Source organism: Lycium barbarum, chromosome 2 (genome assembly GCF_019175385.1).
Source record: "Lycium barbarum isolate Lr01 chromosome 2, ASM1917538v2, whole genome shotgun sequence".
NCBI lineage: Eukaryota > Viridiplantae > Streptophyta > Magnoliopsida > Solanales > Solanaceae > Lycium > Lycium barbarum.
In genome coordinates, this window is record NC_083338.1 from 47,727,773 (window position 1) to 47,755,701 (window position 27,929).

Sequence of the window (27,929 nt, forward strand, 5' to 3'; positions counted from 1 at the left end):
GGTATTGGCTAGCCTATAACTTGCAGATCATTACAAGTTTTAGACTTGGCCTGCATCTCTGTGAGTTTGGCACGAATCCTCTCTATGGCCTTCCCTAGTTCTGCGTTTTGCTCTCTTATTAATGTGTTGTGCTCCACCATTTGTTTTATCATATCGCTAACCCGAGCAAAACTTTTTGCATCCTCCACTTCATTACTCCTGTTAACATCACAAACAACAGGAGAATCATAATAGGGGCTCGGGGATGGGGAATAAGAGTTAGGACAACCATTCCAATGGCACTCTTGACCACCACATATTTTACAAACATTCCACTCAAAGGATTGGAGAGATGCACACAACCCATTCCAAGAAATATTATGACATTGTTTCCACAAGTGGGGTCCTCCACACATTAGACAAGGATCACCAAAATACGAACAACCAATATTCGACCAATTTTTATTCCAAGATGCCATGTCAAGAAAGATAACAAAAATATTATATTAAGTATAAAAATAAAAAAAAATATAAATATAAAAAAAATTGAATCGACAAAAAGAAAAGTCTAATCTAGATAAACAGTTAATTTTTAAGTCCCCGGTAACGGCGCCCAAAACTTAGCATAGTTCCTCTTAAATTCTGTTGTGTGTACTGGCTCTAAAAATGTAAGCCAGAAGCAGTACTCTAGTGTTGCATATGTCAATAAATAAAGCTTGTTTTTAGCATAATTTCTTAAGATGCGTGAAGTACATCCTATCCCTATGAAGATATTTCTAGGCATAGTTCCTCTTAAATTCTAAATCTCAGCTTCAATATTCCTAGTAATACATCAGTACATATTTTTTGTACCTAACAGTTCCTCACTTTTCTTCAATTCCATAATTGTGTGTTCCATCCATTGAAAAGGAGGAGTCAAAGTTTATATGCATTATAAGGTGAATATTGAAAAATAAGGGCCAAAGAAATGCACAAGTATTCTCTCCGATCACATCTGAATGTGTAAAAACTACTATATTTGTGATTCCTGTCAATTATGCTCTCTTTGCCTAACCAGTACTCATATCATCTATGTGATATTTATGCTATATATGACTTCTCTCTGTAAGTAAATTTTGGATAAAAATCAGTGTTCTTCCCTGCTCCCTCGATCGTATGCTATTTGTTGTGTTGTCAGTCCAGCGATATATGCTTTAGATGAAAATGCTTTAACCTGTCTCTCACAATTTTCAGCATTCCGAGAGTACTTTTTAATGCTACCACACTTAATAAATTGAAATTTCAGAAGTAACAGCGGGAACAAATACACTTACGGGAATAAGAAGAATTAACTCGGGAAAAGTATCCCTGATCTGTTGAAACTGGTTCTAAATTCGTACGCAAGTTTTGAAGTTTTCTTGAAGTTTTAGAGTCTAATTCTTGCTGTGTGATGATTGAGAAGCTAAATATTACATGCAGTTGTGGTACTCCCATTATAGATCATTAGTTGTTGGGTGAACATTTTAGGTGAGAAAGATATGATCTTGCAACTTGTATGCAGATATATTTAGAAGCATATATCATTGCTGATATTACAAGTTTCTTACACTGCTGCTGCTTTAACTCTTATGTAAACCATATAACATGTGGTTCTGTTAGCATTCAGTCCAGTTCGATAAACATTCAGTCCAGAAATTCACGCAACCATGTTATTAAGGCATGTATATTCGTCCATGAGAACCATGACCCATCATTCGAGGACGAATGATCCCAAGGGAGAGATAATGTAACACTCCGTAAATCTGGGTTAGGTTTAAAATATGTTAAATGGGTATTATAGTGACATTTTAGCCATTTGAAGTCCCATCGGGATGAGCTTAGGTGAAAAAAGGGGTTTTGAAATCAAGGCGAATAGTGAAGTGCATAAGATTCGATAGAATTAACTAAGTCTATCATAGGTCTGCCTTCCAGCCTGTTTACGTGAAAATCTATTGAGAATTGGAGAAAACTTAAAACATTAAAGTTGTAAGCCTTTGCAATATCTTTCCAACCATATATGCACCAGCCCAATCGGAACTCTGTGCTAGGAGTTATGCCCATTTTACTGAACGTTGTCAACAAAATCAAAAAACGTAAAATTTTGGCTAAGTATGAAATGGACAGGGGAGCTCTCTCAATAGTGAGACAGGAGCTCGCCCAATAGCGAGACAGGAGCTCGCCATAGCCCTCGCTCAGTGAGGTATAAGGTCCAAAAGTGAAAAAAATCAAAAAAATTGACTAAATTCAATTTAGCTGGGTGAGCTCGCTCAACGAAGCTCAAAGCGAGGTAGGACCTCGCTGTAGAGCTCGCTTTGGAGCTTGCTCGGGGAGTAAGGCGGTCCAAAATGCTCCGTGCTATAACTTCAAAACTTAACTCAAAATTTCATTCATCAAACATTCCAACTTCGTAGAAAACCCTGGAAGGACGATTTTCTCTCTCCTCTCAACCTCCCACATCAAAGTAAGAACATCTCTAGGATTGCTAATCAATCCTAGCGTTAAATACATGATTCCTAACATGATTCTTGAATAAAAACATAGGATTAACAAGTAATCCTTCTCCAACGATTCAAAGCTAGGGCTTGGGTGTTCTTCGTCAGAGTAGCAAGATAATTCGTTGGATTGGAGAGTTTGTAGGTATGGAGGGTTTCTATCTACGTGTGGGAACATTATAGTTCTTCCCCACGCCACGTTAATTCATGAGACCATATCCTCAGAGCTAGAGAATCATGCTTCAATTCATGAAATATCTCAGATACAAGTTAATTATATATATGTATTGTCATGCTCAATCATGTTTCAGATATTTATATTCATCTATATCATTACGATTGTCATGAACCTGCCTGTAATCCATGTATGCTCGTGCTATCTTTTCCATGAGCTCTCAGATATCAGTTATGAACCCATATTTGTTCCATTATATAAATTTTTACTTGTTTTCATGTCTCAGAAATTATATACATATATTTATACATATTTTCATGTAAAACTATTTACAAACCATGTTTATGAAATTTATACGCTTTTAAGCTAATAATGTACGTGTTTAGTATTTTTGGGAGTAGCATAAGTTTACCGAGAAGGTGCAGATCACCTGAAACTACATATGCCAACGTAAGATAAGGGCCGCTCAGCCCGTTAGGATGATACCTTCAGACTATGGATTAGATTCTTTCATGTCATGTTCATGTCTCATACCCCGGCAAGGTATGGGATTGCTCTGCTGGTCTGGCGAGGTACCAGACTCCACGTGCTCATGTGGTGATTTCATGTTGTCGGTTATACCAAGGCTCTCCCACTTAAAATGATTACAGCTTTATCATGCCAGATCATGATCATGTCCATGTTTCAGTTTAAGCTTACAATTATAGTTTCTGTTACAGCTTGCAGTATGAAACTCATAAACATGATGGACCTTTTTAGCAGCATAATTTTTTTAAAATGTGCCTGGGTGTTCTGGAGATATGTTGCTCGGTATGAAGTTCTTTTAGTTAGAAATGCTTGTACCTATTCGCTTGTTCAGGAACAGTGATGCATCCACTCTTTGCCTGAGCTCACTTTTCATTTTAAAGAAAGAAATTCAACTGTTCAACAGGTTTTCCAAGCATTGTGTATAAATTGCAGGTTTGAGAATTTTTTGTCACTTAGAGTAGGAGGAAATGAAAGGTAGCTGATCATATTATTTCTGTAGCATAAAGTAAACAGGATTTGATACTAGTGCTTCGACCCTTCCCCCGGGTGCCACCCCCAAAAGAGAGTAAGACCATCTGCTATTACTTTAATTTTATCCTATATTGCTCGGACTCAGGTGTGAGTATCCGCTCTGGGTGCGTATCTAGAGGTCTAATTCTTCGTTACATAAATTTTAGGATTAGGGCTATGCATCGGAGTGCAGATACGGGTGCTGGGATACAGCCAAAAAATATATATCACGACATATAAAGTATAATATTGATTAGTTAAAGTTATTTGACTAAAACTAATAAAAGTTCATTCTTCATAAACACCAACATTTTAGTCTTATCTCGCGTAATAGAAAAATCATTCTCATACTTTATGTAACGATGTATATATATGACATAAACCCAGGGATTTTGAAGAGTCCGCAATATAGATTTTATCTCTGTGGAATGTTGTTTCCCACTTTACTTTCTTAAACGGGTTTTTCAGTCGAAAACGCCACTCATGAATATAATTTGGTGAAAGGAGCTCCTTATGCCAATGTTTTGGCTATTAATTCAGACATCAATTTCACCATTGCTATATTTTTCTTGTGAGGTAACAAGATTGGCTGAAATGGTTTTGCACGAATTTCCTGCTGGTGATGTGCGAGATATGCTCAGTTTTTTCTGTTTACTCATCCTCAATTGTTGATTCTGTCTTCCTCGTAATACAGCCATAGCTTCACGAGTCGAGACATCAGCATGCCTTGAAAAGTGTTGGGTCCATCCCATAATTTGAGGAAGGAAACATCTCCCTCATTTTTAGGAAGAAAACAAGGAAGAAAACATTTCCCTTGTTTTGAGGAAGAAAACATATTCCTTGTTTTAAGGAAGAAAACATCTTCCTTGTATTTGGCAAATTGTCAAGTGCTTGCTTGAGTCACAAATAACATCAATAGGTTCATTTCATCCCTATAAATAGGGAAGCCTTCTATCATTTGTAGACACACCAAAATCTCAGACAATACATCTGAGTGAGATCAAAGTGAGGTATTCCATAGACTGTAAGAAACTAGTCTGTGAAGAAAAAACGAGTGTGAGTGATATTGTAGTGGGGTGGGAAAAATCAAAAGAGTGTTTTTCTTTTGAGGGTGTAGTGGTCTTACGAGTATTTGTACTCGTTACTACACGGTGTAAAATTCCTTGCTATAGTGATATCAGCTGCTCCTCTTGATCGTGGTTTTTTCCCTTATTCAGAAGGGTTTCTACGTAAAAATCTTGGTGTCATTATTGCTGCATTTTATTCTTGTTGATTTAACCATAAGTTAGTGTTCCGCGTTTATCACTAATACCTGGAATATTATTCTTGCGGTTTATTTTTATTACCAACAAGTGGTATTAGAGCCAAGGTTCTGTCTGAGTATGCTCTGTGGTTGCAGCATAGTCTGAACTTCCACATCAGAAAAGAATTACCTTGGTGCTCCTGCATCAGCTACCACGTCACCGGTCAGTTTTGTAATTTTGAAAAATTGCAGTTTGGTCCCTCAATTTTTTTGAAAATTATTCAGAAGGTGAAAAATGACCATTGACGAGTCAACTTCATCTTCTGGAGCTATGATTATGCTCACGGCTACCAACTACACGTTGTGGAAACCTCGGATGGAGGATTTCCTCAGTTGTAAAGACCTTTTTGATCCAATAGAGCTGAAGGGTATTAATCCTGACCCGCCCAAGTCAATAGAGTGGAAGAAAATTAATAGAAAAACTATTGGTCAAATCCGACAATGGATTGACCATAGTGTCTTCCACCACGTTGCACAAGAAATCGACGCTTATGCCCTTTGGAAGAAGTTGGAAGACATGTACCAGGCCAAGACCGCTCGGAACAAGGCCCTTCTGATGAGACGCCTTGTCAATATGAAGCTCAAAAGTGGAACTTCTGTTGCCGAACATACCAGTGAGTTCCAGAGTCTGGTAAATCAATTATCTTGTGTAGAAATGCCACTTGGAGACGAAATGCAATCTCTACTACTTCTTAGTTCCCTTCCTGATAGTTGGGAAACACTAGTTGTTACTCTCAGCAACTCAGCCCCAGATGGAAAACTTACCATGTTTGTGGTCAAGGATGCATTGTTCAATGAAGAGGCAAGAAGGAAAGACATGAGCACAGATCAGACTCATGCCCTTGTGACGAAGAATCGAGGAAGATCACAAGGAAAAAACAAAGAAACAGTAGAGGAAAATGGCAAAGTAGAGGCAAAAGTCGGGGGAGATCATCGGATGGCCGGAAACCTTCTTATACCTGCCACCATTGCGGTATAGAGGGTCACATGAAGAAGAATTGCTACAAATGGCTAGAGGAGCGAGGCAAGAGCAGTTCTCAACCGAAGAACAAGGGTGGTGAAGCGCTCATCACAATCTCAGGTGATGTAGCGTACTGTACTACCCATGATGAGACATGCCTTCATGTGTCAAGAGAAGACACGGAATGGGTGGTAGATACTGCAGCATCCTACCACGTAACTCCCCACAGGCACTACTTCACAACATACAAAGCTGGAGACTTTAGAGCGGTGAAGATGGGTAATTCCAGTTCCTCTGGAATAGCCGGAATTGGTGATTTACAAATAAAGATAGGTACCGGGAGCACAATCACTTTGAAGGATGTCAGACATGTGCCAGATCTTCGGCTCAATCTCCTGTCAGTGGTATCTCTTGACAAATAAGGGTATGAAAACCATTTTAGCAGAGGCACATGGAAAATGTCAAAGGGTGTTTTGACAATCGCTCGAGGACATCTTTGTGGCACATTGTACAAAACGCATTTGAGAATTTGTACAGACAGCCTCAACATTGCAGAGGAGGCTTCTCAGGATTTATGGCACCAGAGACTCGGCCACATGAGCGAGAAAGGGTTGACTACATTGATGAAGAAGAATCTTATAAATGTTGACAAGAACGTTGCACTGTGTCCTTGCAATCATTGTATATTCGGTAAGCAACACAGAGTGTCATTTAATTTCACTTCAACAAAAAGATCAGAGTTGTTAAGTTTGGTACACTCTGATGTCTGCGGTCCTATGGAGGTTAAATCACTCGGTGGAAGCAGATATTTTCTGACTTTTATCGATGATGCTTCTCGGAAAGTGTGGGTGTATTTCCTGAAGACGAAGGACCAGGTGTTCGAGTACTTCAAGTCATTTCACGTCTTGGTGCAACGTGAAACAGGCAAGAAGCTGAAATGTCTCCGATCTGATAATGGAGGAGAGTATACTTCTAAGGCGTTCGATGCATATTGCAGAGCATATGGCATTCGACATGAGAAGTCAGTACCACGTACCCCTCAGCACAATGGCGTTACTGAAAGAATGAACCGGACTATCATGGAGCGTGTCCAGAGCATGCTGAACATAGCTAAACTTCCAAAGCCATTTTGGGTAGAAGCAGTCAATACCGCATGTTATCTCATCAACCAATCACCTTCAGTACCACTCAACTTTGAAGTTCCAGAGAGGCTATGAACAGGTAAGGATCCTACATACTCACATCTTAGAGTATTTGGGTGTTCATCATATGCACATGTATCCAAAGAGCTCAGACAGAAGCTTGATGCGAGAACTATCCCATGCATTTTCATTGGCTACGGAAATGAAGAGTTTGGATACAGGTTATGGGATCCTAAGGAGAAAAAAGTGATCAGAAGCAGGGACGTTGTGTTTCACGAAAATTTGACAATAGAAGACATTGAAAAATCCACGATGTCTCAGAAGTCAAATGAGGGTGCTCAAGTTTCAAATGAAGCACCAGAATTGTTCTTGAGAAATAATGACGAAGTGCCAGAAGAAAACTCAGAAGCAGAAGAAGATGAGGAGACAGAAGAGAGTGCTGAGCAAGGGGAGCCACAACCCACCTCACCAGAACCATCACACGACACAGATGATGGTAGTTCTTCTCAGATGGTTCCAACTGCTCGTAGATCTGAACGAGGCCATATACCATCAAAAAGGTACTCATCATCTGAATACCTTTTGCTTACTGAAGATGGAGAACCGGAGAGTTTTCAAGAAGCTATATCTCATAAGGATAAAGAAAAATGGCTGATAGCAATGCAGGATGAGTTAGAATCTCTGCAGAAAAATCAAACTTATGAGATCGTAGAACTTCCTAAAGGGAAGAAGGCACTGAGAAAAAATGGGTGTTCAAGTTAAAGAAGGATGCAAGCGGGCAAGTGGTGAAACACAAAGCTCGGTTGGTTATCAAAGGGTTCCAGCAGAAGAAAGGAATTGACTTTGATGAGATCTTTACACCAGTTGTCAAGATGACCTCAATCCGAGTTATACTTGGCTTAGCAGCAAGTATGAACTTGGAGCTTGAACAGATGGATGTGAAGACAGCATTTCTTCACGGAGATTTGAAAGAAGAAATCTATATGCAGCAGCCAGAAGGTTTTGAGGTTTCAAGTGATAACCTCGTGTGCAAGCTATCTAAAAGCTTGTATGGTTTGAAGCAGGCACCAAGGCAGTGGAATAAGAAGTTTGACTCATGCATGAAGAGTCAAGGCTACAAGAAGACTACTGCGGATGAGTGTGTATACATCAAGAGACTTCCAGATGGTACCTTCATTGCTCTTCTACTATATGTAGACGACATGTTGATCGTTGGGAAAGATCAAATGAAGATAAACCAACTGAAGAAAGAACTATCTAAGTCTTTTGATATGAAAGACTCAGGACCGGCTCAACAGATTCTTGGGATGCAGATCACTCGAGATAGGAAGAATCGCAAGTTATGGCTATCTCAAGAGAAGTACATTGATCGGGTACTTGAGAGATTCAACATGAATAATACCAAACCAGTTAGTGTTCCACTTGCGAATCACTTCAAGTTGAGAAAAAGAACATGTCCCACATCCAAGGAAGAGATCGGGGAGATGTCAGCGGTGCCCTATTCTTCAGCAATTGGAAGTCTGATGTATGCCATGGTATGCACACGGCTAGATATCGCTCATGCAGTGGGTACAGTGAGTCATTTTCTCTCTAACCCCGGTAATGAGCATTGGGAGGCAGTCAAATGGATTCTCAGATACTTGAAGGGTACCACGAAGTTATGTCTTTGCTACGGTGGAGCTGATCCAGTCTTGGAAGGCTATACAGATGTTGATATGGCCGGAGATATTGATAGTAGAAAATCTACTTCAGGATATATCTATACTTTTGCAGGGGGAGCTGTTTCTTGGCAATCAAGATTGCAGAAGTGTGTCGCTTTATCTACAACAGAAGCAGAATACATTGCTGCCACTGAAGCTGGTAAAGAAATGTTGTGGCTAAAGCGCTATCTCCAAGAACTTGGGATCCAGCAGAAAGAGTACAAGATACATTGTGACAGTCAGAGTGCTCTAGACTTGAGCAAGAACTCCATGTACCATTCCCGTACAAAACATATTGATGTTCGGTATCACTGGATACGCGAGACGATTGATCAACAACTGTTGAGACTAGTGAAGATCAACACAAAGGAGAATCCATCAGACATGTTGACCAAGGTGGTACCGAGAGACAAGTTTGAATTGTGCAAAGAACTTGTCGGCATACACTCAAACTAAAAGCCAGTGTACCCTCCTTCAGGTGTATGGGACTGGAGGGGGAGATTTGTTGGGTCTATCCCATAATTTGAGGAAGGAAACATCTCCCTCATTGTTAGGAAGAAAACAAGGAAGAAAACATTTCCCTTGTTTTGAGGAAGAAAACATATTCCTTGTTTTAAGGAAGAAAACATCTTCCTTGTATTTGGCAAATTGTCAAGTGCTTGGTTGAGTCACAAATGACATCAATAGGTTCATTTCATCCCTATAAATAGGGAAACCTTCTATCATTTGTAGACACACCAAAATCTCAGACAATACATCTGAGTGAGAGCAAAGTGAGGTATTCCATAGACTGTAAGAAACTAATCTGTGAAGAAAAAATAGAGTGTGAGTGATATTGTAGTGAGGTGGGAAAAATCAAAAGAGTGTTTTTCTTTTGAGGGTGTAGTGGTCTTAGGAGTATTTGTACTCGTTATTACACGGTGTAAAATTCCTTGCTATAGTGATATCAGCTGCTCCTCTTAATCGTGGTTTTTTCCCTTATTCAGAAGGGTTTCCACGTAAAAATCTTGGTGTCATTATTGCTGCATTTTATTCTTGCTGATTTAACCATAAGTTAGTGTTCCGCGTTTATCACTAATATCGGGAATATTATTCTTGCGGTTTATTTTTATTCCCAACAAGAAGGGCAAGAGCTTCTGGAGGGCGTTTTGCGAAATAGTCAGATGCTGTTACTTCGAAGGGACCCAGTTCTGGTTCTGCTGTTTCTTCACAGTCTGTGCATTCATCAGGTTCTGAACCTTTGCCGTCCAGTGCCGCTGATGTTCCAGAGTGGCATAACCGTTATTCAAATGGTGGTTATGGAAAACAAAGCAGCTTTCAGGAATCGAAATATCAGTCCCAGTCTGCCCATGTAGGGGAAGGAGGTTCACGATGGTAGAAATATCACATCCAAACCAGATCTTTGCTGCGTAGTGAGGCTTTAGTACCATGGCAGAGCAAAAGAATCTTATCTGACCATATCAGCAGTTATATGTTTCACTGGCTGGTTCAAGCCTGGTGGCAATTCATCCTTGGCTTTTTATTTCAATGTTATAGGAAGGAGAGGTAATGCGCATAGTAGATTCAGTTCTTCCCTTATGTACAAAAAAAGGACTAGGACTAGAGTTGAAAATGAAGAATTCAGTAAGCATATGGCTAGCTGGTTAGTGTAATTTAGAGGGGTGTAAGCAGTGTAGTTATAGGTATGCTGTAGACTTGCCCCATTTCCTCTAGAGGGATGGAAAGTTGTAGGTAGGTTGTATAATTTTAAACCTTTCCTTTCTGCTACTGTATTTTAGGATCCTGATTTAGGGGAATTTCAAGTTTGTTATTTAATTCGACGATAGTGGTATCATCTTTATGGGCTTAATGTGATAACCGTAGATTTAGGAGTTTATTCCAAGTACAGCACATTGTGATGAAGTTCGTGCAAGTTGGTCTGAACATCACTGTTTAATATACAGTTCGTGTCCAAATTGTCAGTGATGTTGAACTTTTATCGGATCCGTTAGGATGTTCTGTATATGGTCTGCTGAAATGCTACCATCTGCTAGTAGTCTGTAATTTATTACTTTGTTAATTTGAATATCCAACTTCCCCTGGTAGCTGTTTAACAGGCAATATTAGTCGACTTTAATGTCGATCATTTGGCATGGTGCAACTTCGCTTTGTGTAGAATTGCTCATACTATTGTCTTGAGTCTTAGCTAAAGGAGGATATTGTAGCAAGGAGTGTCGCAGTAGATTGACATTTAAATCTGAAATTAATAAATTTATGATGATCATCGCAATATAGTCAGATCTCTATATATTAGTCATCCTTTATGATAATAGGCAAGTTCTTTTCATGTCTTTTATATTATACAGTACTTTGTTTCTATATAAAACATGTTACCTATAATAGTGTAACAACCCGGTCAGCCATTTTGAGAATCGATACTCTGTTTTGCGTGTCGTCTATTCCAGAACTCGGTAATAATTATTTTGACTTGCTTGCAAATTTTGAAGTCACACGGATATCATTTGGTTCACTTTGGGAGAAGGTTTCATTTTGAAAATTCCGATATTTAATTATTGGGATTAATAGCTCATTTGGGGAAACGTGCTCTGATCGATGATTTGAAGATTTCATTACTTATGACATGTAGAAATTGGCAGAGCTAATTTTAGAGTTCCTTTGGTTAGTTTTTGACAATTAAGTCGGTTTTAGTATTTAATATGCCTATTTATGATGAAAAGATGGTCACGGAAAGAAATAGCACCCGAATTCGAAATTTGTTGGTTCCATTAGCTTCGTATTGATGTTTATGACTTGTGGGGATGGGTGGTGCGATTCCTGAGGCTTTCGGGTGAGTTTTGAGTAAGGAAAATGATATTTTGGAAATCCTCAAGTTAAGAAATGAGAATGGTTGACCAAAGTCAACATCAGGGGTAATTGCGTCATTTTTGAAGTTTCGTCAATTCCATTAAGTCCGGAATGTCATTTATAACTTAGTCAAGTCGTTGGTTCGGACCTCGAGGCGTTCGGGTGTGTTTTGAGTCGTTGGTTGAGATTATGGAAATTCAAGGAATTGGAGTTGACCTTGGTCAACACCGGTTTAAGACGACCTCTTTTTGGAATTCTGAGTGCGCGAGCAGGCTCGTAGCATGTTTTATGATTAAAATGCATCTATGGTTTGTGTCTGGGAGGTTCCCGATGAGTTTCTGTAATCTCAAAAACTCTGTTTTAACACCTAAAACTCATCGGGAACCTCCCAGCACAAACCATAGATGCATTTTGATAATAAAACATGGTACGAGCCTGCTCGCGCACTTGGAATTCCAAAAAGAGATCGATTTAAACCGGTGTTGACCAAGGTCAACTCCAATCCATAATCTCAACCAATGATCCAAAACACACCCGAACGCCTCGGGACCCAAACCAACAGCTTGACTAAGTTATAAATGACATGATGCAATTACCCCCAATGTTGACTTTGTCAGCCATTCTCATTTCTTAAATTAAGGATTTCCAAAATATCATTTTTCTTACTCAAAACTCACCTGAAAGCCTCAGGAATCGCACCACCCATCCCCACAAGTCATAAACATCAATACGAAGCTAATGGAACCAACAAATTTCCAATTCGGGTGCTATTTCTTTCTATGGCCATCTTTTCATCATAAATAGGTATATTAAATACTAAAACCGACTTAATTGTCAAAAACCAACCAAAGGAACTCTAAAATTAGCTCCGTCAATTTCTACATGTCATAAGTAATGAAATCTTCAAATGGTCGATTAGAGCACGTTTCCCCAAACGAGCTATTAATCCAAATAATTAAATATCGAAATTTCCAAAATGAAACCTTCTCCCAAAGTGAACCAAATGATATCCGTTTGACTTCAAATTTTGCAAGCAAGTCAAAATAATTATTACTGAGTTCTAGAATAGATGACACGCAAAACAGAGTATCAATTCTCAAAACGGCTGACCGCATCGTTACACTATTATAGGTAAGATGTTTAATATAGAAATAAAGAACAGTAAAATATAAAATAACCATGAAAAGAACTTGCCTATTGTCATAAAGGATGACTAATATATAGATTTATTAATTTCAGATTTAAATGTCAATCTACAGTGACACTCCTTGCTGCAATATCCTCCTTTAGCTAAGACTCAAGACAATAGTATGAGCAATTCTACACAAAGCAAAGTTGCACCTAGGAGTGGCAAATGGGTTTTGTTGGATTTGATTTGGTTGAAAATGGTTTGAACAAAAGTGGATTGGGTTTCAAACCGCCCATATTTTATGTGGGTAACTATGGATTGGGTGATAAATGGCTGGGTTGGTTATGAGTTAACTCATATTATACAAGTGTAATATTATTTCAAGTGTGTTTATAATTTTTTTCTTTTGTCAAGTTAAATTAATTTTTTCATATAAATTTTAGGGTGAGGGGTGGGGGTCGTGGAGGGGGTGGGGTGGGGTAAGAATTTTTTTTTTCATTTTTTATAATTTTTTTATAAAAGTAAAATATATGAAATTGATTTTTTTTTTTGGGTGGGGGAGGGGGGTGGAGGTAGGGGATGGGGTGGGGTGGGGGACCAGAAATTCTTTTCCATTATTTATAATTTTTTTATAGAAGTAATATATAGGAAAACTGAAATTTGGGGGGGTGGGGTGGTGAGTGGGGGGAAGGGGGGGTTGTGGAGGGGGTGGGGCAGGGGTAAGAATTTTTTTTTTCATTTTTTATAAAACTTTTATAAAAGTAAAATATTTGAAATTGATTTTTTTTGGGGGGTGGGGGGGTTGGAGAGGGGTGGAGGTAAGAAATTTTTTTCCATTTTTTATAAAATTTTATAAAGGTAAAATATATGAAATTGATTTTTTTTTGGGGGGGGGGGGGGGGGGTATCGTGATCGGAGTGGGAGGTAAGAAAAAAAATTCTCCTTTTTTATAAGCTTTTTATAAAAGAAAAATAAAGTATATGAAATAAAAAAAAAAAGTGTGTGGGGGTGGGGGGCATGGCGGGGTGGGTGGTGGGGTAAGGGTTGGGGTGGGAGGTAAGAAAAAATTTCTCTCTTTTTATAAGCTTTTTATAAAAGAAAAAAAATATATATGAAATAAAAAATTAAAAAAAAAAGTGGGGGGGGGGGCCATGGCAGGGTGGGTGGGGGGGGTAAGGGTCGGGGTGGGAAGTAAGAAACAAATTTCTCATTTTCAAAATGAGTTGTTATTGGGTCTAGTGTGTTTTTATATTTTACTCATATTTGCCCCATATTTGTATGGATTAAAGAGAGACTTGAAGCTCATATTTACCCATCTGAAATATGAGTGACCCAACTCACTAACATGTGGGTAAAATGGATTAATTTTCTAAATATGAGCTCAAATTGCCACTTGCACCATGCCAAATGATCGACATTAAAGCCGACTATGAGTTGTTATTGGGTCTAGTGTGTTTTTATATTTTACCCATATTTGTCCCATATTTTTATGGGTTAAAGAGAGACTTGAAGCTCATATTTACCCATCTGAAATATGAGTGACCCAACTCACTAACATGTGGGTAAAATGGGCTAATTTTCTAAATGTGGGCTCAAATTGCCACTTGCACCATGCCAAATGATCGACATTAAAGTCGACTAATATTGCTTGTCAAACAAGCAACAGCCACAGGGGAAGTTGGATATTCAAATTAACAAAGTAACAAAATACAGACTACTAGCAGATGGTAGCATTTCAGCAAGACCATATAAAGAACATCCTAACGGATCCGATAAAAGTTCAACATCACCGACAATTTGCACACGAACTTTACATTAAACTGTGATGTTTAGACGAACTTGCACGAACTTCATCACAATGTGCTGTACTTGGAATAAACTCCAAATTCTATTGTTATCACATTAAGCCCATAAAGATGATACCACTATCATCGAATTAAATAACAAACTCGAAATTCCCACGAAATCAGGATCCTAAAATACAGCAGCAGAAAGGAAAGGTTTAAAAAGTATACAACCTACCTACAACTTTCCATCCCCCGAGAGGAAATGGGACAAGTCTACAGCATACCTATAACTATACAGCTTACACCCCTCTAAACTACACTAACCAGCTAGCCATATGCTTACTGAATTCTTCATTTTCAACTCTAGTCCTAGTCCTTTTTTTGTACATAAGGGAAGAACTGAATCTACTATGTACATTACCTCTCCTTCCTATAACATTCAAATAAAAAGCCAAGGATGAATTGCCACCAGGCTTGAACCAGCCAAGAGTGAAACATATAACTGCTGATATGGTCAGATAAGATTCTTTTGCTCTGCCGTGGTACTAAAGCCTCACTACACAGCAAAGATCTGGTTTGGATGTGATATTTCTACCATCGCGAACCTCCTTCCCCTACCTGGGCAGACTGGGACTGATATTTCGATTCCTGAAAGCTGCTTTGTTTTCCATAACCACCATTTGAATAACGGTTATGCCACTCTGGAACATCAGCAGCACTGGACGGCAAAGGTTCAGAACCTGATGAATGCACAGACTGTGAAGAAACAGCAGAACCAGAACTGGGTCCCTTCGAAGTACCAGCACCTGACTTTTTCGCAAAACGCCCTCCAGAAGCTCTTGCCCTTCTCAAGGCATGCTGATGTCTCGACTCGTGAAGATATGGCTGTATTACGAGGAAGACAGAATCAGCAATTGAGGATGAGTAAACAGAATACACCGAGCATATCTCGCACATCACCAACATGTAATTCGGGCAAAACCATTTCAGCCAATCTTGTTACCTCACAAGAAAAATATAGCAATGGAGAATATGATATCTGAATTAATAGCCAAAACATTGGCATAAGGAGCTCCTTTCACCAAATTATATTCATGAGTGGCGTTTACGACTGAACAGTTAAGAAAGTAAAGTGGGAAACAGCATTCTACAGAGACAAAAGCTATGTTGCACGGACTCTTCAAAATCCCTGGGTTTATGTCATATATATACATAGTTATATAAAGTATGACAATTCTTTTCTGTTACGCAAGATAAGACTAAAATGTTGGTGTTTATGAAGAATGAACTTTTATTAGTTTTAGTCAAATAACTTTAACTAATCAATATTATACTTTATACGTCGTAATATATATGTTTTGGCTGTATCCCAGCACCCGTATCTGCACTCCGATGCATAGCCCTAATCCTAAAATTTATGTAATGAATAATTAGACCTCTAGATACGCACCCGGAGCAGATACTGGCACCTGATTCCGAGCAACATAGGATAAAAGTAAAGTAATAGCAGATGGTCTTACTCTCTTTTGGGGGTGGCACCCAGGGGAAGGGTCGAAGCACTAGTATCAAATCCTGTTTACTTTATGCTACAGAAATAATATGATCAGTTACCTTTCATTTCCTCCTACTTTAAGTGACAAAAAAAATTCTCAAAACTGCAATTTATGCACAATGCTTGGAAAACCTGCTGAACAGTTGAATTTCTTTCTTTAAAATGAAAAGTAAGCTCAGGCAAAGAATGGATACATCTCTATTCCAGAACAAGCGAATAGGTGCAAGCACTTCTAACTAAAAGAACTTCATACGGAGCAACATATCTCCAGTACACCCAGGCACATGTTAAAAAACATATGCTGCTAAAAAGGTCCATCGTGCATTCTTCAGATAACAGGAGAAAAGAACACTACAACAAGAAGCCCAGTGGATGAGGTACATACTAACCTTTCTCACTTTTATCAGCTTCTTTTCAAGTTCTGCTTTTGCACGTGACTCTCTTCGGCGCAGAATACCATGATACTGCTTGGCATTGACATAAACAGGCTCTTGAGCCATTTCATGGGGCAAAGGCATCCTCGGATGATGCATATCAAGTACATGAGGGGGGACCTGCACCACATTCAGTTAGGACCTTAAAATTTCTTGTGCTCAGCCACCAACAATGGCAACAAGGCCCAAGCACAACAATGTTATACTGGACTTTTTTTTTTGTATTTTTTTTTTTTTATAGTGGATGTTTCTTCAATGGCAAAGTTTTCAAGGTTGTTTCCTACTCTTAGGCATATCATGCGGAGAGCTAAATCATATGGGAATCAGCCAGTACAACCTGGCTGATCTACCTTATAAGAATATTCAGGTTAGAGATATTTCTGGAACTGATCGCCTGTATCTGTTAGTCGAAGTAGAAGTTGCATCCAGAATACCCCTTATACTAGTTGTCCAACGAATTTTTTTTAAAAAAAGAAAACAAATACGTAGGACAACTATTAATATAAAGGGTATTCCGGATGCAACGAAGAAATACCCCATTAAAAGAAGAAATCTATTCAATTATTTAAAGGAAAGGGACATGAGCACTGGGCGCCACTGACTCTAATTCAATTAAAAGAAGAAATAACCCGTCCTGAATTTTCCTGAACAATAATGTTGTAAGATGAATGATTGCAAGAAGGATATTAAGCAAGTCACCAGGGAGAAAGTGAGTGTTTCTAAAATAAAGTTAACTATAAGAAGGTATCATGGTTAAGCCAACACATACAAAGACTACACTTCTGCACCTGCCAAGAGACACGTCGAAGAATCACACAAAAGCAGTTTTCTATGTTTTGATATCCCTATGGAAGGCGGACCCATGTTTAATTTTTGGTGCTCGAGCACCCATTAACCGCGGAGGATACTCTATGTAGACACATAGAAAATATTGAAGTTTTGGTATAAAATAATAAATAGCACCCAAAAAACAATAAGAGATGTTGGTGCTCTGGTTAAAAGGTTGTAGGCTTTAGGCCAAGTCATGGAGGATCTGATTCGAATCCTACTCAAAGCAACATATTTTTTGTTGATTTTAAGGTGAGCACCCAGAACCATTGAATCTTGGGTCCGCCATTGCTAAGGACATAATACGCTAAGCAGTCCCACAGGTATGCCATAGTTTAAATTGGCAGAGAAATTAAATTGTCCTCTTAACCTATCAGATTTATAATAAAGTAACAGGGGAAAAGCTGAAAAAAATGGAAGTTAAGAATTTAAACTACATGCATACCATAGTTTAAATTGGCAGAAAGTAAAATTGTCCTCTTAACCTATCAGATTTAAAATAAAGTAAAGGGGAAAAAATTGAAAAAATGGAAGTTAAGAATTTTAACCACATGCATACCATAGGCTGACCAAAAGGTGTCATCATTCCCACGTAGTATGGGTCGGCATACAGATTTGGAGCACATGCCTGCATGTCAATTACAGAATAACATCAAAATCAGAAAGGAAAAGAAAAGGGAGTTAACCCCACAAGCAAATAAAACTTTTAAAACCCCATAGTCTCAAACATACTTACCATTGAGTGTGCAACAAGTTCAAGCTGTGGGGGCTGTGTCAGGCTCCCATCACCCTTTGGAGGTATGCTTGTTGCAATTGGCTGTGAATTCTGATCTACTTGTGCATAACTCCCATCTAATTTTGAAACAAGAATGCATTGGCATTTCTCAAGTAATTTATAGCCATTAAAACCATGAAAAAGATAAATTTTTCCCATCTCAACCACACTTCCCTCTTCAACAATTCACCTTCTTTCCCCCTCCCTGCCAAAAGGTTTAAAAGAATCTGTATGTTGCTATGCTGGAATTCTTTCAGCAAAACAAGCTACTTAGAGCTATCAACAACACATTGGTCACTCTTATTCCTAAAACTTCACATCCAAAGACTGTTAAATATTTCAGACCAATAGCTTGTTGTTCTATAGTATACAAGATCATTTCCAAGGTTATCTCAAACAGAATAAAGGGTGTCATAGGTATAGTGGGACAGAGCTAGTCGGCATTTATTCCCGGTAGATTAATATCAGATAACATAATTTTAAGTCATGAGCTGGTTAAGGGTTATACTAGAAAGAACATATCACCAAGGTGTATGATTAAGGTGGACCTACAAAAAGCCTATGATTCAGTGGAGTGGTACTTTATTGAACTGATACAATGAAGGCCGAAAGGGGATTGAGGCAGGGGAATCCTATGTCCCCCTATATATTTGTCCTGTTGATGTAATATCCGAATAGGTGCCTGGCTAACTCGAGATCAGAACCTGATTTTAACTATCACCCAAGATGCCAAGGGATGGGAATCACACACCTATGCTTTGCTGATGATCTCCGCCTTTTTGCAAGAGGAGACGAGAGTTCTGTTAGGTTATTACATGAGAAGTTTTCCCTATTCTCTGAAGCCTCTGGATTGAAAGCAAACTTAGCTAAAAGTCAAGTGTACTTTGGAGGAGTTGATGACAGTGCTAAGGCCAACATTCTGGCTATCTTGGGTTATGAATTAGGAGAGTTGCCTTTTAAGTACTTGGGGGTACCCCTATCTACTAAGAGGCTCACAATATTGCAATGCAAACCATTAGTAAGTAAGATTACAGCCAGAATCACTACATGGATGGCCAAATGTCTCTCATATGTGGTAGGCTTCAACTTGTGAAAGCTGTATTGTTTGGAGTTCAGGCTTATTGGTCTCAACTGTTTTTGATGCCAAAGAAGGTGATTAAGATGATAGAGGCAGTGTGCAGGAGTTCTTTGTGGTCAGGGGAAGCAACTATCACAAAGAAAGCCTTAGTGTCTTGGGACAAGGTATGCTTGCCTAAGAATGGTGGTGGACTGAACTTGTTGAATCTAAGAATATGGAATCAGGTGGCTATTTGTAAGCTGCTATGGGCATTAAGACAAAAGAAGGACAAACTCTGGATTACTTGGATACACAATTACTACATCAAGGATCAGGATATTCATTCAATGGATAGCCCCAAGCAAGCTGCTTGGATGATTAGGAAAATTATACATATGAGGAAATACTGTCACGAGATGGGAGATATTGACAGCTTGATCATTGGTGGAAAGTTCCATTTGGCTAGTGCATACAAGAGACTCAGGGGTGAAGTGGAGAATGTAGCCTGGAACAAACACATTTGCTATAATATAGCTGAATCTAAACAAAATTTCATACTTTGGGTGAATCTACATGGGAAACTGAGGACTAAAGATATGCTGGTAAGGTGGGGACTCAATGTGGATCCTGTACGTGTGTTTTGCAGAACTGCACTGGAAACTCAGGAGCATTTATATTTTGACTGCCCTTTCACTAAGGAACTCTGGCAGAGTATTCTTAGATGGCAACAATGGAGCAGAAGGATTCAAACATGGGATAATGAATGGGCATGGGTGCAACAGCAGTCCAAAGGGAAACAGCCTAGGAAGGTGATACTCAGAGCAAGCTTGGCCACAGTGGTGTACAGCATCTGGAATGAGAGGAACATGAGGATTTTTCAACACAAAGCCTTATCTAGAGAAGCTTTGGTACACCAGATGAAACTCAATCTATGCATCAGAGTCAGACAGCGTCAGACCAGACAGAATCAGAGACTTTTTAGCTACATTAACTCATTGTGAGTTCAGTGGTTCTGGTAATTAGCAGTTTTTTTGTTGTAGAGGACAGAATGAGAAGGGACTGAATTGGCTAATTCACCCTTGTTTTGTAAAGAGTTTACATGGTAATTAATAAAAGTTCCTTTAATTGCCAAAAAAAAAAAAAGGTTTTAAAAGAAGAAGAAAGTAACCAGCCAAATGAAGCATCAAGACAGGCTTCCAATCCTTAGCAATAACAACAACTATGCCTCAATCTCAAGCAAATTAGTGTCAGCCATATGAATCCTCACTGATGACATCGCTCCATTCAGAAAAATATTATTTAAAAAAAAGTACTAGAAGTTCCATATATTTTCAACTGATATATAAATCCCTGTCATGACTAAGAGGGTGTGTTTGGATTCGCTTATTTTAAGTGCTTATTGGTTTTTAAACTATTTTCTACTTTTTGAGGTGTTTGGGTAAAATAACAAGTGCTTTTAAGCACTTACTTTTAGGCTAAAAAGTACAAAAATAAGCCAAAAGTTGGGTATTTCCAATTTATGGCTTCTAGCTTTTAGCTCATAAGCTACTTTTAAAAAGCCAATCCAAACATCCTCTAAAAGACTCCAAAACATGGGATCTAAAGTTACGTACTAAACATGACTAAAATATATTTTTAACTAAGTGGTATCTCCTATATAGATCCTCTAAAGAAATAGATCTTGGACCTAACTCAACCTCAAAATCTAGCTCATGAGGGAAGGATTACCCAAGACTATATAAGGTAACCACCTATCCCTTTTTCATCCGATGTGGGACTCTTCAACACCCCACCTCACGCTCAGTTCTAGACATCTGGAGCGTGGGAAATCTAAAATGGGGCCCAATATCGGTAAATAAGAATTGGGATGAGTTCTGCTCTGATACCATGTAAAGAAATAGATCTTGGGTCTAACTCATGAGTAACTTTGTATAGGGGAGCCTATCCTTACTGTTTTTGTAGGGCCTCACCTTTTTAGGGGTCATTTGGTAGGGAGTATAAGAATAGTAGTGAATTGGGTAGTAATGCTGGGATTAGTTATGCCATTATTTTTTATCGAGCTATTTGGTTTGTTCTATTAAATGAATAGGGTGTATTAGAATAAGAATAGTACTGAATAGGGTGTATTAGAATAGAAAATAGTTACTATGTATAAAAATAGTACTGAATAGGGTGTATTACTAATACAGGTATTGGTTAGGTAGGTTGGAAACACTACCAATCAAGGGATTAAATAATACCAAAGCTAATACCAGTATTATTTTCGGTAGTACCTCCTACCAAACGACCTAAAGTTGAGCACTAGCTTAGTGCTTGACAATTTTGTGCTATCAATAAAAATTATTTACTGATCAGAAGTTCAAGATTGAAGAGCTACCCGAATGCATAGGTATGGTACTTTGTAATTTTTCAGGAGCATCATCATCTTCATCATTGGCTCCACCATCAGAATGTGACCGGCCATCCACAGATTGTGCCGGTGATGGCGAATCTGATGCACTTCCCCGCATCAATCCAAGAGAAACAGGATTATAGCCAGCAGTATTCCACCAAGCTTCAGAATATACAATGGAATTCGGAACATTACAAGTTCTGGCTTCCCCACAATTTGCACTTTTGGACTTTGATTGCATGTTTCTCTAGTTCTAGTAAGTTTAGTTCTTCGTACAACGTCCTGGCAGATAGATATAAACCGGAGCAACTCAGTAAATCAAGTTTAGGCGGAATTAAAATTAATCCAAGAGCACATTGCTATAAGGTTCCATGTCCTACCAAAATGATCTAAACTGTAATGAAGGATACATGGGATGAACAGACTAATATTCAAAAATCATACATTTATGTCAACTTGAACAACATTTTTTTTTTTATTTCTTTTCCTAAAAAGCAATTGCCCTGAACCTTTCATTTCTACTCGTGAAGAACAAGAAAGCCAGAAGTACCCCACCAAAAGCTTAATGAAATCTTTATTAAATTTTAAAGAACAAAAAAGAAAGTCTAATGAACTATGCAATAATATAACAATTTGACTAGATTATCCGGCAACAATAAGGTGTGAAATATCCAGTTAAAGGCAAATCACCGAAAGCTAAAGTAGACCAGCTCAGGAAACTTCTCATGGGACTTACTTTTTTCATATAACAAACACAAATAGCAAAATACACATGGAACAGTATTTTTAAGAGCGAAAGGGCAAAAAAAAAAAAAAACCGACAAATTCCACAGGATTTGAGCCTTGACGGGAAGAGCGAGACGTGAATCGTGAAGCGGTCACCTCTTCTGAAATGAAGCCCAATTTATGCGAAATTGCAAAGAAAAATATCAAACATCTATGAATTTAGTACAATATAAATTAAGTTGCAATTAAAATAACTAATTTCAGCATCCAATACACCATAATGCCTATACTAAACTTACTTCTCAAAGTTGAGATTTTCTCGTGTTATCGCTTTGTGAGCCATTTTTTGAAGCGCAAACTTCTCTAAACTGTGCATCGCTTTACCTATGAAGTGATGACTACTAGCTTCGTCGCTTAGCTTTAAATGACGAAGCAATGGCTTTTAATTAGGGCTGGGCATAAATACCAAAAATCAAAAAACCGGACCGAACCGAACCGAACCTCAAGAAACCGAAACCGAACCGAACTAGTTTGGTTCGGTGTTCGGTGTCTACCTTCAAAAAACCGAAACCGAAATAGCCGAATCGAACTTTGACGAAACCAAACCAAAGAACCGAAATTTAATACATTACCCAAAAAAATTAAAATAGTCAAGGCCCATTAATTTTAAGCCAAAAAAAAAAAAAAAAAAACAATTGTAACAAGCCCTCTTTTGCTTTTGTATCCCTAATTTTTCACTTCAGTTAAGAAAATCAAATATCCTTAACAAAGAAAGGTGACTAGGATGTGTCTTTAGGATTAATGTATGTCTTTTATGTGTTTTCTTAATTATTCTTACTGTATGTATACAACACCTAGTAATCCTATATTATTGTTATGGTTTCTGTTTCTTGTTTATCCTGGTTGTTTGATTTTGATTTTAATTTGTCAGTTTTATGTTTTGTTGCTTTTGATAATATGAATTAGTGTAAATAGAATAGCTTCTAATATCATATCAAAAAAACCGAATTGAAAAAACCGAAACCGAACCGAACCAAACTTCAAAAAACCGAAACCGAAAGAACCGAACCGAACTAGTTGGGTTCGGTGTTCGGTGTCCACCTTAAAAAAACCAAAACCGAAACCGAAATAGCCGAACGAAATTTGATAAAACCGAACCGAAGAACAGAACGCCCACCCTACTTTTAATAACACTATAACACTGCATAGATATGACATTATACAGGAGATTTCTTACTCCATAAACAAGTCATAGTACATGCAGGAAGCAAATTTAACCAGATTTTTCAAGACTCCTCACACCGACAATAAACTTTAAAATAAAAAAATAAAAAAACCAAAACAAAAAAAAACCGATAATAAACTTAAAACAAAAAAGAAAAAGAAAAAACCGACAAGTGCTCGTTCCCTCACATCTTGCCACCCCACCAACCCCCCCCCCCCCACACACACACACACAACCCCCAAACCCAAAAGAAAGAAGGAAATTTAAAGGTATACAATTAAGCTGCTATTACCAAAATTAGGGTGAAAATTATCAGACTTCAATTTATCACCATTAAAGAAAACCTTTAAGAAGCTTTTTTTTTCCCAGTGAATTCATGGTAATTTAGATGCCTCAACACCGCTCGAAATCAATAATTCAAGCCTTTTCTTCTTTTCTTATTTTGGTTTCTACCCGGTGTTCGGTACCCACATTGGAGCTCGACTAAATTCAGATTCACGTCGCGCAGGGCTCAGTCTGGGGAAGCACTCCCTGCCAATGATTTTTCCATAACCAGAGCTCGAACCTAGGCCTCTGGTTAAGGGAAGGAGCAGCCCCATCCACTGCACCACATCGTATAATTCAAGCATTTTTCAACTATTAACAAATGAGATGCCTTTACTCATAGAATTAAAACCCACCAAATAATTAACAAAAAATAACAAGAAAAATACGCGAAACGCCCAATTTCCGAGAAATTGCAAAGAAAAGTACCAAACATCTATGAATCGCCTCTTCTGAAATGACGCCCAATTTACGTGAAATTGCAAAGAAAAATATCAAACATCTATGAATTTAGTACAATATAAAATAAGTTGCAATTAAAATAACTAATTTCAGCATCCAATGCACCATAATGCCTATATTAAACTAACTTCTCAAAGTTGAGATTTACTCGTGTTATCACTTTGTGAGCCATTTTTTGAAGCGCAAACTTCTCTAAACTGCATCGCTTTACCTATGAAGTGATGACTACTCGCTTCATCGCTTAGCTTTCAACGACGAAGTAATGGCTTTTAATAACACTATAACACTGCATAGATATGAAATTGTACAGGAGATTTCTTACTCCATAAACAAGTCATAGTACATGCAGGAAGCAAATTTAACCAGATTCTTCAAGACTCCTCACACCGACAATAAACTTTAAAAAAACAAAAAAACACCGACAATAAACTTAAAAACAAAAAAAACGCCGACAATTGCTCTTTCCCTCACATCTCCCCCCCCCCCCCCCCCCCCCCCAAAACCCCAACCCAAAAGAAAGAAGGAAATTTAAAGGTATACAGTTAAGTTGCTATTACCAAAATTAGGGTGAAACTTATCAGACTTCAATATATCACCATTTAAGACAACCTTTAAGAAGCTTTTTTTTCCCTGAATTCATGGTAATTTAGACGCCTCAACACCGCCACACCGCTCGGAATCAATAATTCAAGGCTTTTCTTCTTCTTTTTTTGGTTTCTACCCGGTGTTCGGTACCCACCTTGGAGCCCGACAAAATCCAGATTCGCGCCGCGTAGGGCCCAGCCGGGGAATCACTCTTACGAAGGATTTTTTCATACAGAACTCTGATTAAGGGAGGAGCAGCCCCATCCACTGCCCCACACCCTTTGATGGTATAATTTAAGCATTTTCAACTATTAACAAATGAGATGTCTTCACTCCAAGAATTAAAACCCACCAAATAATTAACAAACAAAAAAATTTCATCCAGACAATTGACATAAAAATTAAACACAGCTTCCCTAGAATTAATTCATTTATAAAATCAAAAATCAAAAATCAAAGCATGTGAGTAAAAACGCAATAAAAAATATTATTTTTTCAATGACGGAGGTGTTCAAGATATGGATTAAAACCCAGAATTGATAAATCTAAACACTTTATAAAATATAGAAAAATTATACATACATGTTAAAAAAAAAAAAAACCCCACTAAACCTAGAATTCATTCATAACAACTTTAGAAAATCAAAAAAAAAAAAAATTAAAAAAAGTGAACTAAAACACAATTAAAAAAAAAAATTCAAGATATGGATTAAAACACCGAATTGATAAACTTTAAACACACCCAAAGAAAAAAAAGGCAAAAAAATTATAAATACATGTAAAAAGAACACATACAATTGTGCCTGTAGAACTAAGGATAAATAAAAAGGAGCTGAAATTTGAGAATTGAAAGCAAAAAATAATTTTTTTTCTCAATGAATCAAGAAATGGAATAAAAACCCAGAATTAATAAATTTTAAAAACACTCCAAAAAAAAAAAACATACAATTGTACCTATGAAAACAAAGGAGGTGAAATTTGAGAATTAAAAGATGGAAAAACTTACCAGTTAGATGAAAGGGACAGTAGAGTGAACAGTGATTAGTGATTGGTGAAGAAGAACATACGAGCTTATTTTGGGTAAAGAAAAATGAGAGAAACGAGTCAATTTAGTTTCTGTTGTGAGGAGTTTATTTATGGAAAATTTTATTTATGTACAAATACAAGTAAACTGAGGTTAGCAAATACTATATGACTTTTTTGGAGACTAGTAGAGCAAAAGCAAATAGTAGTAATGAAACAAAAAAAAAAAAAAGGCAAATCATATACTAATAATAAATTAATAACTTGGAGGGTGTCCGGGGACCGGTACATTAGATAAGTCAATATGGACCCGTACCTACGGGTGTCAAATGGGCGGGTTGGGTTGAAATTGGCCTAATTAAAATGGATTGAGGTGATAAATGAATTGGGCTAACATTGACCCGAAAGTTACTTGGGCTGAAATGAGCTAAAAATGGGTTGGGTAATGACCCGCCTAACTTGACCCAATTTTTTTGAAGGGTCTATTTTCTAGAAATACATTTTCTAGAAATACATTTTTCATGAAAAATATTTTTGCGGATATTTCGAAAATATTTTTGAGGAAAACATTTTCCGTGGTAAATATTTTCGAGCAAAATATTTTTCGTAAAAAGTATTTCCCTTCATATCAAACACACCACAAACTTTTAAGATACATGATACAAAAAAAGTGTATACATAAAAAAAAAATAGAGTAAACTCAAGCAATAAACTCAAATTTAAGTAAATCTTAAAAACGGGCTAAATTGGGCTATGTTGAGTTGGGCTAAAATCAGCCTAATGTGAAATTATCTTAAGCCCAACCCATAAAATTTTGGGTGGGTTGGGCGGACAATCACCTTTTGGGCCAAATTTGACACCCCTACCTGTACATGTCCAAATTTGTTGTAATCATTTTTTTTTTGTTTTGGCTGTAGCGTTTAAAAGTTTTTTTATTACATTTGGGGAAGTGGAAGGAGAAGGAGAAATTGGGGAGGAGATTATGATGTGGAGATTAGAAACCTCACCAACAAGGTGAATGTTGAGGTAGCGAATCAACTAAGCTACTATATCACAAAGAGAAAAACAGATTTTTAATTTGGTGTGACCTGAAATTCCAAAAGCTATTTTTCCAAAATTTATATTTCATTTACGGAAAACAACAACATACATAATGTAAATCTACATGTGGGTTTGGGGATAATAGAGTGTATGCCTTACACTTACTTCATGGAGTAGAGAGGTTGTTTTCGAAAGACCCTCGACTCAAATAACTTATATCAAATTAATTAGACAAGTGCAATACAAAAATAAAGAGGACATAAGCATTGCATAGCATTTAGAAGAAAGAAAAAAAAGGGAAGGGGTACTAAAAGGCTCATGTAGTAATAGGAATAGAAGAATAAGGACTACCAGAATAAGGCTACTACTACTTGTATCAAAAGAATAAAAAGTAGAATGCACCAAATTACAACCAAACATATCTCGTAGGAAAGCGAGACAACGTTCAACTATTATATATATTTAAGTTTAATATGTGCTTTTGATCAATTATTATATACATTTAAGTTAAATATGTACTTTTTATCTCTCCTCTTATAAATTTTATTAATTTAATAGAATTTTAACTCTTAACCAATTTGACTATTCAGGTGTTAATATTAAAGTAGTATTACTTTCGTCATAGCCATGCCTATACGGTTTTGTGTATGTTCTTCAAATTTCTTTTAAAAAAACTCTAATTTTGTAAAATTTTCAGATGGAAATCAATTTTTAAAAGGAACACCCACAAATTTTCAGAAAAGAAAAACAACAAAAATCTAATAACATTCTTTTCAATTATATTGTTTTTTCTCAAGAAAGCATCTATAAATATTTCTCCAAACAGAAAGAGAAAAAAGATTTGCAAACTCCAACCGTAACGCCCCTCCAAAGGCAACCGTCAGTAGTAGGTTCCTAAGTAGAAAAAAAAAATGTTTAGTTGGAGCTGTCAGCTTCC

General features: G+C 37.5%; 1 protein-coding gene across 4 annotated transcripts; it reads right to left on the reverse strand.

Moving 5' to 3' along the window:
- Nucleotides 1-14,645: 14,645 nt before the first annotated feature.
- Nucleotides 14,646-26,112, reverse strand: LOC132626467 (nuclear transcription factor Y subunit A-1-like). Of its 4 annotated transcripts, XM_060341350.1 has the most exons (7): nt 24,308-24,322; nt 22,489-22,533; nt 21,592-21,888; nt 18,119-18,234; nt 17,942-18,010; nt 16,510-16,674; nt 14,646-15,453 (listed from the first exon to the last, which is right to left on the reverse strand). In XM_060341350.1, exons 3-7 carry the CDS (start codon nt 21,845-21,847, stop codon nt 15,160-15,162), a joined length of 900 nt encoding a protein of 299 aa, XP_060197333.1. In that variant the 5' UTR covers nt 21,848-21,888; nt 22,489-22,533; nt 24,308-24,322; the 3' UTR covers nt 14,646-15,159. The 4 variants fall into 4 exon arrangements, with proteins under 4 accessions (XP_060197333.1, XP_060197331.1, XP_060197332.1 ...); XM_060341348.1 differs by lacking the exons at nt 22,489-22,533; nt 24,308-24,322 and adding an exon at nt 25,935-26,112; XM_060341349.1 differs by lacking the exons at nt 22,489-22,533; nt 24,308-24,322 and adding an exon at nt 24,901-25,362.
- Nucleotides 26,113-27,929: the final 1,817 nt, after the last annotated feature.

Coding starts and splice junctions, on each gene's coding strand:
- LOC132626467 (XM_060341348.1), bottom strand. CDS start 21,847: ATGCAATCAAAGTCCAAAAGTGCAAATTGTGGGGAAGCCAGAACTTGT. Junction 18,011..18,118: donor AACTTGTTGCACACTCAATG/GTAAGTATGTTT, acceptor ATTGACATGCAG/GCATGTGCTCCAAATCTGTA. Junction 15,454..16,509: donor AGCTGATAAAAGTGAGAAAG/GTTAGTATGTAC, acceptor CTCGTAATACAG/CCATATCTTCACGAGTCGAG.